This window comes from Carassius carassius, chromosome 1, assembly GCF_963082965.1.
Source record: "Carassius carassius chromosome 1, fCarCar2.1, whole genome shotgun sequence".
In the NCBI taxonomy this organism is placed as follows: Eukaryota; Metazoa; Chordata; class Actinopteri; order Cypriniformes; family Cyprinidae; genus Carassius; species Carassius carassius.
The window spans coordinates 53,883,857-53,896,238 of record NC_081755.1 but is presented as its reverse complement, the minus strand read 5'-3'; the positions used below and the strand labels follow the sequence as shown (position 1 = coordinate 53,896,238).

The 12,382-nt window shown below is 38.9% G+C and overlaps 1 protein-coding gene across 3 annotated transcripts in view; it reads right to left on the bottom strand.

Moving 5' to 3' along the window:
• The window catches only part of LOC132153606 (glutamate receptor ionotropic, NMDA 2B-like), a 49,541-nt gene that overhangs the window by 16,156 nt on the left and 21,003 nt on the right, over positions 1-12,382 (bottom strand). For all 3 annotated transcript variants that reach the window (XM_059562695.1, XM_059562697.1, XM_059562696.1), the window contains exons 6-7: positions 1,989-2,132; positions 1,642-1,912 (exon numbers count right to left, since the gene is read on the bottom strand). In XM_059562695.1, coding sequence (XP_059418678.1) covers positions 1,642-1,912; positions 1,989-2,132 — 415 coding nt within the window. The remainder of the gene's footprint in view (positions 1-1,641; positions 1,913-1,988; positions 2,133-12,382) is intronic.

Genomic DNA, 12,382 nt, shown 5'->3' with positions numbered 1-12,382 from the left:
CAAGTCATCAGTGTGCAAAGTTTTGCCTGAATGATGATTAGATTCACTGTTTTTAATTTGAGAATGCAAGTACAAGATGATGCATTTACTTGGGGGGCGCTTTTGGCCTACTTCTAAAAAAATTTAATAAAATACACAAAATTCTGACTAAAGCAGTGTCAGTTTCATAAACACACACACACACCCACACACACCCGGAGCAGTGAACACACACACACAGCAGTGAACACACACACACACCAAAACACAAGTATTATTCTGATTTTATAACATTTAGAGTAAGTGGTGAATAGTGAAAATAGCTACTGTATAAAATAAAAAAATTACAATTTTTTTTTTACAAAATTAAACAAAATTTGTACAAAATTACAAAAATGACAAATATTTAAAATACAGTTAGTTAGGCAACATGACCCAACTTTTTCACCATTACGACTGTTTACCAGTTTTAAAAAACAGTTCAATAAACAAATACAATAATATTAGGTCACTTATATTTTAGGTGGAAACACAGTGCATCTCACAGCAACCAGACAATTGATGCGGATTGATTCTGTGTTTTGAACGAGTCGGTTGAGTCAAAGTTTCATTAGCCCATGCATTAACATCTGATGAATGTGCTGTTTGAACTAATTGTTTGAATGAATGACTCAATGACTCACTTATTAAATGCTCACTACTGGCACCGACTGCCGTTTTAATTTTGTTGAAAAGTATCATGTCCACCGTCATTTCTAGTTTGTATATAATTTTTTGTTATTATCTAAAATGTATTTTATTTTATAAAAAAATTTAATATATTAATGCAGTTGTATATTTCAGTGTAAATTATTTAATATGATAACGTGAACACACACCTGGAGCAGTGAATACACACACACACACACACACACACACACCCGGAGCAGTGAACACACACACACACACACCGTGAAATCCAGCGCTTCTTGAAAACTACAGACCGGTATCCCTTCTTTCATTCATTGCAAAGACACTTGAGCGAGCTGTGTTCAACCAGCTTTCTATGTTCCTTGTACAGAACAACCTCCTGGACAGCAACCAATCTGGCTTCAAAAGTGGCCACTCAACTGAGACTGCTCTGCTCTCGGTTACTGAAGCCCTGCGACTAGCAAGAGCAGCTTCAAAATCCTCGGTACTCATCTTACTGGACCTTTCTGCTGCTTTTGACACTGTTAATCACCAGATTCTCCTGTCCACCCTCAGAAAGATGGGCATCTCTGGAACAGCACTCCTGTGGTTTAAGTCCTACCTCTCCGACAGATCCTTCAGTGTGTCTTGGAGGGGTGATGTTTCTAAGTTACAAAACTTACTACTGGGGTTCCTCAAGGCTCAGTACTTGGACCATTTCTCTTCTCCATCTACATGACGTCATTAGGATCTGTCATTCAGAAGCATGGCTTTTCTTTCATTAGGCCACGACTTCCAGACATCTTTGATTTTGATTGCTTCCATTGTTCACACTTGTAAGTGGCTTTGGATAAAAGCATCTGCTAAATGTCTAAATGTAAATGTACTTCGGCTGGGATTTCAAATGGAAAAAGTATGTCTGTGAAACACAGATTTCTCTAGTGAGCCCCTGCAGAACCAGTGGTGTTCGAACAGTGCTAAAGTACACCTCACCTGTGGGGAACTCGGCCGGGATGTGGTCGGCGTCTCCTGCCACCAGAGACGGGGCGATCCAGGTGTAGCCGTAGCCCGTCAGGCCCACAGAGTGTGCCACCTGGAAGATGATGTTGGCCTCCTCTTTGGTGGAGTAGAGCAGGATGACGGGGCTCTGCAGCTTCTTCAGCTGGTTCTGGATCTTGGCGTCTCCGTCGTCCACAGACATGTCCAGCAGCAGCACCTCCTCCAGCTCCCAGCCCACAAAACTGTTCTCGATGGTGCTGCGGATCTGAGGCCGGGTGCACGAGAGAGCGTCACACACACACACACACACACACCATGACAACACTCAACACAGCATTTACCTTAGTAACAAAGTCCTGGTAGCCGGGGTAGTAAGTGGTGACGATGGAGAAGATGTACCAGTCGTACTCCTCCATGATGTTGAGCATGACAGATGCCTGCTGCTCGATGGAGGGTCCGAACTGAAAGAACATGGAGTTATCGTCCTGCAGAGAGACACACAGGAGTCATGATTACTTATATAATCACTTATCGTTCAGTACTAGTCAGCTAAACACCACTGTAAAGCATGGAGATATTATAAACATTAACATCAAGCCAGGTTGAGCAGATGGTGATCACAGGACCGGGCCGGACATCAAGCCCTTCCTAACGGAGCATGCTGCATGACTTCTTGTCAGGCCCTGGTCGTTTCTAGGCTGGACTACTGCAATGCTCTTCTGGCTGGACTTCATCAAGCACAAATCAAACCTCTACTAATGATTCAGAATGCAGCAGCACGACTGATCTTCGATGAACCCAAAAGAGCCCATGTTACTCCTCTCTTTAAATGACTAAATGTAAATGTACATTCACACACTTTACAGATGCTCACATTCAAGCCTCTTCGTTAAACGCTCCCGTTGCACTCCCATGTTTGTGCCGTTATGTCACACATATTGTGCATTCTCTAATTAAACTCATGCACATGTGATTAGTCCTTACAGCTTAATTAGAGCTGACCTCATTCTAGCGCTCATTTTTAATTAAATAGTTGGCTCCTTTTAACGAGACCATTAGAGACGCTATTAGCAGCTAAACCAGATCAACACAGGAAAACTACATGACTCACAGATGAACATCATCACGCTGAAACACCAGTCCATTATCCAGAATAACACTTCCTCCAGTGAAAAGGGGCATCTGTTGTCTCTCACATCAGGATCCAGTCACATTTGTTTAGAGCAGTTTAAACGTCTCTCCTGATTCACCACTTCTTTTTACTGAAGAAAGTTTTATTACGGATTATGGCCTGTATTTCAGTTAAAAAAATAAAATTTAATATAAGATGGCTTGTCTCAGCTTTTGTCTTCTCAAGATGTTTTATTAAATTTGAAATTACCAACATGAGACAATGCATGAAATGGTTCAAAAACAGAATAGAAAATTTGATATCAGACAGAGAGCGACTGAGGTGAGTCTACGCGCACGCACACACACACACACACACACACACACACACACACACACACGTTTGTTTTTGTGTAAAGTGTGTTCATCCCATAGGTGTAATGGTTTTTATACTGTACAAACTGTATATTCTATGGCCCTACACCAACCCTACACCTAACCCTAACCCTCACAGGAAACTTTGTGCATTTTTACTTTCTCAAAAAAACTCCTTCTGTATGATTTATAAGCGTTTTGAAAAATGGGGACATGGGTTATGTCCTCATAAGTCACCCTCTCCTTGTAATACCTGTGTCATACCCATGACATTATACAGAGTTACACACACACACACACACACACACGCAGTTCTTCCGCTGTCACACTGTGACTACACACTGCTTTGGCAGCTGTGCTTCTCTGACTATCCTGACATCAACACACACACACACACACACGCACACACACACACTCATGATAACTCACAGTCACATTCTGACAAGCTCCTGAATTATGAAAGACTAGTTTTATTTTTAATTTTATTTATCAAACTAGATTTTAAAGAACTTCCTGTGAATGTAACCCTTAATGTTTTGTAAAACAATCATTCTCACATTATTAGTGATTAGGGTTGCACAGACTCTTGATACAGAATAAAATACGTTCAGTTTAATGTCATATAACTGCATTGTTCTTCACTGTGTTTTCACTAATTAAAGACCTAAAAACATTAACAAACAACATATTCATTATGAATTAGTAAAACATGCATATATTTATCATCATGCTCCTCTCTAGAGTTATTTTTCAAGCTGACTATTGAGTTTATGTCCATTGAACGCCTTTTCTGAGGTAAATGTCACATTATTGATCTCGAGATCTTTTACTGATGTCATTCTGTGGTTTAAACACTATGATATATGAATAATGATTTATGATTCATTATGTTTCTTCTGATGTTCAGGTTTATTTGCTGCTGTAACTAGTAGTAAAGAGGAAGAGATGATCACTTCATTTGTGTCCTGAGAGTAATTCATGACAGTATTTTAATTGTTGGGATGAACTATCCCTTTAAACTGTCTAGAATCCCCCAAATTCAAGAATTTCCAATAAATGTATTGTCTTCAAAATTGGTCCTGACTAAAATAATGTTTAGTAAAGTTCACACAGCAAAAGTATGTGTGTGTGTGTGGTGTGTGTAGTGATTGTGTGTGTGTGTGTGTGTGTGTGTGTGTGTAGTGATTGTGTGTGTGTGTGTAGTGATTGTGTGTGTGTGTGTGGTGTGTGTGTGTGTGTAGTGAGTGTGTAACAGATTGTGGCGTCCTGACAGCAGGCGTCTTTGGCACAGAGCTCTGTGTAATTGACTGAGCACTTCTCATACGCTCATTCAGCCATCTCTCTCTCTCTCTCTCTCTCTGTGATGATCAGCAGACAGCAGGAACGACGAGCAGGACAGAGGAAGGACGAACAGAAGGAGAGATGCAAAGAGGAGCAGCGGGACGGGGGGGGGGGGGTCAGGAGGAGCCCTAAATATGCGTCCTAGTTCTGTGCTGTTTAAAGGGGAGCACACATGATAGAGTCACTATCTAAACCAGGCCACGGAGAGAGAGAGAGAAACAGGTGAGACTCTCTGTCTCTCTCTCTCTCTCTGTTGAAGGACTTTCTGTCTGACCTCTGACTCCTCAGGCTCTGTATCTACTGTCACTGTTAGCAGCACATCACATCACACACATCAGTCCATGTTCATCACAAGACTTCAACAGGGCACTGAACTCATGCTTTTGAGTTTTTAAGTCTCAGATCGGATCATTTTTGGATCAGTAAAAAAGGGGGGGTTAGGGGTAGAAAACGAAACGTTGCTTTCCATCTATTACTAAAAGAACATTGTAAGTACTTTTTCAATTCCTCTGCAAAACTATTCTAATTAGAGCCTGACCGATATAGGTTTTTGAGGGTGAAGCCGATACCGATATTAGGGAGTAAAAAAAAAGTCCGATATTGATATATCAGCCAATATTCTTTGTGTGTACTGTACTGTATATTATAGTATAGTAGCTACCAGTCAAAAGTTTGGACACACTCCCCCATTCATGTGTCAAAACTTTTGACTGGTACAGTATAGAATACAGTATATGCATGGAATATACACAAACTATTTTTAGCAATGCTAACTCAAATTTGGTGATCAAACACCAGTAATGATATGTATTGGAAGCAGGGTATTTAACAATTTCACAATAAACTTTATCTAAAAATAGTCTGACATCAGTGCACTAAACCGTATACTTCACATCACTTATTATAATTAACTTTAAAACACAAATAGAGCAATATAAATTGATTTAAGCAAGGTAACTGTGCAGGCAACAAGCTACTGCTAAACCAACTGGGGCAGGGTTAGGCAAGAAGCACAGCTTTTCCAAACCTAAACATATAAAATAAATTATGTATATATATATATATATATATAATAATAATAATAATAATGCATTTTATTTCATGGCGCCTTTCAGAACACCCAAGGTCACCTTACAAGCAATATACAGGTCACTGCATAAGACAAAACAAACAACAAAACAAACAGCATATACATATAAAGTGGATTTAAGTCTCCATAAAAAAATATTATAAAAAAGCCTGTATAAAAAGATATGTCTTAAGACGCTTTGTAAAAGTCAACAAGCAATCGCTATTGCGAACATCGAGGGGAAGAGAGTTCCATAGGCGGGGGGCAACATAACTAAAAGATCTGGCACCCATAGTAGTAAGTCAAATCCGAGGTACCGCAAGAGAAATTAAAGATGAAGATCTAAGTGCACGTGAAGGAGTATAAATCTGGAGAAGTTGAGTAAGGTATTGTGGTGCGAGATTATGAAGTGCCTTATAAGTGAGTAGCAAGATTTTGAATTCAACTCTATGTTTTACTGGAAGCCAGTGCAATTGCTGGAGAACTGGAGAAATGTGATCAGTATAAGGTGTTCTAGAGAGAACACGAGCTGCAGAATTCTGAACCAATTGAAGCTTATGCAGCAATTCGGAGGGAATACCTGTAAGAAGAGCATTGCAGTAGTCTATACGTGAGGTGACTAGTGCATGAATGAGAACTGCAGTATTATTATTTGAAAGAAATGGACGTAGACGATTAATATTGCGCAAATGGAAGTATGCAATCCGTGTGATATTATTAATCTGAGCTTTAAAAGATAGTGTGCTATCCATGATGACACCCAAACTTTTAACCTGAGAGGAAGGACAGATTGCAGTATTATCAATGTGTAAAGAGAAACAATTCGATTTAGACACAGCAGATCTAGTGCCAACAAGCAGAGCCTCAGTTTTATTGCCATTTAATTTCAAGAAGTTCGCTGAAAGCCAGTCTTTAATTTCAGCTAAACAGCTTGACAAAGATGGCGGAGGAAAAGAACCGGTAGGTTTGGCGGACAGGTAAAGTTGGGTGTCATCCGCATAACAGTGAAAATTACTACCATATTTCCTTAAAATATCACCAAGAGGGAGCATATATATAATGAAGAGAAGCGGGCCCAAAACAGAACCCTGGGGAACACCAGCGGTGACTGTAGATAGTCTTGAACTAAAACCTTTTAATTGAATACGCTGACTGCGTCCAGATAGATATGAACTAAACCAAGACAGAGCAGTGCCAGTAATACCAATGGAAACTAATCTGTCAAGAAGTATGTTATGTGAGACAGTATCAAAGGCAGCGCTCAGGTCAAGAAGGACAAGTATAGTTAAAAGCCCAGAGTCAGCTGCCAACAGTAGATCATTGGTTATTCTGACAAGAGCAGTCTCAGTGCTATGGTGGGGACGAAAACCAGATTGGAATTGTTCATACAAGTTATTATTGAACAGATGTTCATGAATTTGAATTGCAATACACTTTTCAACTACCTTAGAGATGAATGGTAAATTGTAAATTGGACGAAAATTTTCAAAATCAAATGGATCACCCCCTGGTTTCTTAAGTATGGGTGTAATAATAGCAGATTTAAGAGATGGAGATACAAAACCAGAACCAAGTGAAGCATGAACAATTTTAGTAATCAACGGCAAAAGGGCTAGTAAACAAGCTTTTACTAAAGGAGTTGGTAGAGGGTCTAATTGACAAGTCGAAAATTTAGATTTACCTATCAGACCCACTATCTCTGAAATAGTTGGTAGTGTAAAGTTAGAGAAGACAGAGTGGGGGGGGGGTATGTGAGTGATAGACTGACAGGATTCATTGTGAAGAGTACCAGTAAGTAATTGCCGATGTACATTTTCAACCTTAGATGTAAAAAAAGTCAAAAAGCGATCACATAAGTCAGTGGAATACATATCAGATGGCAAAGAATCAGGTGGTTTCAGAATATTGTTTACCACCAAGAAAAGAGTTCCCATTGCTAACTCCAATTACATTGGAGTAGTAATCGGATTTAGCTGTAGCCAGTAGGGCTGCAACTAACGACTATTTTAATAGTCGACTAGTCACCGACTATTGAAACGATTAGTCGACTAATCGAATAATTATAATTTTTTCCTAAAATTTAGCATGAGATTGCTTTAATTCTGTGGAAAATGATAGTAAACACAAGAAAGAAGGGGGTACTTCAATGAAAAATGCATATTTTATTGAACTTTGCTGCTGATAGGCCGATTCATACTAAAAGTAAATAAAAATGCCCTGTCTAAAACCAATTAGGCACAGCGCTCGGTCAGTATAGACATAAATGCATAAATAAAGAAACTCTATCATTTTTATAAAGGACAGGCACATTTGTTTTATAAGAAAAAATAAATTAAAATCAAGTAAACATTTTCTTCCTGTAAACCAGGGGCAGGCACATTAGCAGCAATAAAACAGTAATCAAAAATATTAAGTGCATTTTGTGAGATACATTCAGTGGTCAATCTGTTGCAAAAGAACTTTACAACTCGTCTCAACATTATGAAATCTAACGGTTTTAAAATAAGCTTTCAGAGTCGTCTGAATTTAAGTTGTAAACATGGACTGTGTGATACTACCTGGACACAAACCTGTCATGGTGGACAGACCAAGTTTAAAATCAACATGAGGCTCAGGCTATGTCGTTCAGTTTATTCATATTAAGGAAAGTCAGCATATCCACATGGTCTCGTGTGAGACTTGCGCTCTTCTGGGAGCAGATATTATCCTATCATAACAAACAATATATCAATGGAAAGATTATGTATTCAGCTTTCAGATGATGTATAAATCTCAATTTTAAAAAAATTACACATAAGACTGGTTTTGTGATCCAGGGTCACAAATGTACAATGTACATCCAAAACAAAACGCATTGGCTTCCATGTTATTTAAATCTTACCGAGGCGAGTCAAACTCAGTTTCATTCAACTGTCCGACGTGCTTTCTCTTTAAATGTTCATGCATCACGGAGGTGCTGCCGTGATACGCAAGGACTGCTTTGCAAACCATGCAGGTAATCATTTTATTCGCCGTATCCAGGCTAAAATGCTCCCAAACTTTAGATGTTTTGGTACGCGCAGCTGCTGCGTTGGACGCCGCCATTTCTGTATGTTATCGCTCAGCAGAGAAGCTAATGCGCATGTGCGACTCTCGGCAGAGATTGTAATGAAGAGAGATGCCTCACTCGGTCGGAAAAAACATGTCTGGCGACAACTTCGACAATGAAATTCATTGTCGACTATTTCTATTATAGATTTTTGTCGACAACGTCGACGAATCGTTGCAGCCCTAGTAGCCAGTGCATTTTTATAATTTTGAATGTGTTCAGCATACATGTCTTTATGAACAGTAAGGCCAGACCTGACGTACAGCCGCTCTAACCTACGGCCTTTAGTTTTAAGTTCACGCAGTTCAGGTGTAAACCAAGGAGCTGAATGCACAAATGAAACCCTTCGAGTTTTCACGGGTGCGAATTCATCTAAAAGCATGTTCAGTCCATCGTTGTAATATTTTACCAGTTCATCAACAGTAGTGAAATCAGATTTACTGGAAAAGATGGCAAGTTCATCAGCAAGAGTAGGCAAATCAATGTTCTTAATATTCCGAAATGTAATCGGGCGACAGAGGTTTACCTTAAAAATGGCCAGTTTGGCACAAAATGAGACCAGAAAGTGATCTGATATGGATAGATCAGAAACAGTACAATTAAAAGGTGTTATACCAGAGCAACAAACAAGATCAAGAGTATGCCCCTTAGTATGAGTGGGCAGTGTGTTAAATTGTTGTATACCAAAGCAATCCAAACATGATAGAAATTCGCTTGTAAATGCATTACTGACATTATCTGTATGAATGTTAAAATCACCCAGAAGGATAACATTTGAAGATATGGAACATAGGTAAGTTAAGAGTTCAGATAATTCAGGTAAAAATGCATTATTGCTCTTGGGAGGGCGGTAGATAGTTATGAGGATGGTTGGAATCGCACCATTTATTTTTATGGCAATTGACTCAAAAGAAGAATATGTAGACAAAGTTAACTGAGATACTTTCAATTTCTTTTTATAAAGTATTGCTAGCCCCCCTCCCCTTCCCGTATCACGAGATTTACAAACATAACTATATCCTGGGGGAACACACTCGTTTAGATAGAAAAAGTTGTCTGGTTTCTGCCATGTCTCAGTTAGACAGAGAAAGTCAAACTCACGGGTCAGACAGTAGATCGTACACCAGGGGTCCTTTAGTGGAAAGCGATCGTATATTAAGTAATCCAAAGAAAAAATAGTTTTTACCAGAATCGTTGCCAACCGATCTGGCCGGGTTGATTAGTACACTACGGTTGACACTGCGAGTCCGTGTACCTCCTAGGCGGGCGTGGTTTAGATGACCAAAAGGACCGAATTTGACATGAGCCATCGGTGTTATAACTCCGCCGAGACCCGCGGTGTATATATTTCCGACGTGGAATGTACACAATATCCAAGGGAAGATGTGGAGCTGACAGAAGATTAAAATGACGCAAACGGAGCTGAGTAAGTTCCGCCACCGAATACTGGAGCATCGCCCATGCTACCGAGTGGTATACTGCAGAAAGAACGACCCAGATGTAGTTCATCCGCACCATTAGCTCAGTGATCTTCATAGTTGAACCGCGTGCCAGAGGTACCGCAAAGAACACTTAGTAACCGGCAGTCAATCGGCAACCTCACAGAGCATCAGCAGTCATAGGTACACAGGTAGATCAACCAGCGTACAAACCCACCAAATCAGCGTGGATACAGAGGTCAGACTCCTTAAAATGATATAAAACAGTTCATAGATGCATCCATGCATTCATAAGTGCAGGACGATTTTGAAGCGCTAAAAGAGTTACAAATTATCTAATATATATATATAATTATTATTATTATTATTATTATTAGCAGTAGTAGTAGTAGTATTTTATTTTTTAATTGTTGTTAATTTATTTTCACAAATTCCTTATTTAATTTCCAGTAATCAAATTAACATGCAGAACATGAGGATTTGTATGTCAAATATTTTTTGTAATTTAATATTCAAAGATACTAGTCTATATTGCGATATGATTTAAGTGTACTGACTTGTTTTTCATATAGTTTATTGACTTTATAGCATTGCGTCTCACTAACTAGGTAGTGTTGGATCACTATTCAGCAGACTCAAGCCACCACCACACAGCTGTCTACTGGACTGTAAAACTATGTTGACTTAGGAAATGTGATGTTACTGATGTAATAAGAAGTAGCATCGAAAGAAATGAGTTTTCAGCTGTCATTTGAAAATGGTAAGGGATTCATCATTCCAGATAGAGGAGGGAAGATCCATCCACCAGCCAGGAACAGTGAAGCAGAATGTTCTGGAAAGTGATTTTGAGCCTCTCTGTGATGGTACCACGAGGCGTGGTTCACTAGCAGATCTCAGACTTCTGGAGGGGATGTATATTAGTAATAGTGAGTGGAAGTAGACGGGTGCTGATTCTGTGGCTGTTCTATATGTGGCTGTTCAATGTCTTGAAGTGAGAAGCAAACAAACTACCTAAAATTATAGCTTTACAGTGCCTGTGAAAACTGCATTATTGTATGAGGTAAATACACAAATCCCTATTAAAGCTAAAGAACTTACTTTGTAAAGATCAGCAAGTGATTGTCCATTTTTCTTTTGTTGTTTTATTTACATTATTAACATCAGAAATGGATGGATTATATTTGCACATATCTGATATTTTCTTGACTGTTTGCGTTAACTTAAAATGTTACCAATTATGTTTTCTTGGATCCTTGTCAAGAAAACCATTCTGACATTTTCTCAAGAAGATGCAATAGAGAACTCAATTGTGTACTTGTGTGCTGTTGAAGCAGTACAACCAGACCAACACAAACCAGCATAAACAGCTCATTCCTCAAATCACTCCAAACCTGCAAGACTTTACACAAGATATTGTGAAGAACACTGGGCCTCAAACGATGGAGCATCAGAGACGCTCCTCAAAATATCTTCTGTTGTTCCACTGACGAGCAGCAGTCATACAGGTTTAAATTAGTAAATGATGAAAGAACAATCACATTTTGGGTGAACTATTTCTTTAATCAGCATTGATTTGTCAGCATTGAGTCGCTTTACAGCTAAAATGAAAGTTGTTTAATAATTAATGAATTTTGCACACAGTACTACTAATATTTGCATATAACTATCTGTATCCCTAGAGAAATTAACATATTGTTTCAGACTTCAAATTAAAATATTTAGTTGTATAAAAATGATGAGACTGCTGCTGATCTACCATAGGAGAGGAAGAATTGTATAAACTTGTTAAATCATCTAAACCAACAACATGTATGTTAGACCCTATACCATCTAAGCTCCTAAAAGAGGTGCTTCCAGAAGTCATAGATCCTCTTCTGACTATTATTAATTCCTCATTGTCATTAGGATATGTCCCCAAAACCTTCAAACTGGCTGTTATTAAGCCTCTCATCAAAAAACCACAACTTGACCCCAAAGAACTAGTTAAATATAGACCAATCTCGAATCTCCCTTTTCTGTCCAAGATACTAGAAAAGGTGGTATCCACACAATTATATTCCTTCTTAGAGAAAAATGGTATATGTGAGGATTTCCAGTCAGGATTTAGACCGTATCATAGTACTGAGACTGCTCTCCTTAGAGTTACAAATGATCTGCTCTTATCATCTGATCGTGGGTGTATCTCTCTATTAGTTTTATTGGATCTTAGTGCTGCGTTTGACACAATTGACCACAACATTCTTTTGCATAGACTTGAATACTTTGTTGGCATCAGTGGAAGTGCATTAGCATGGTTTAAATCGTACTTATATG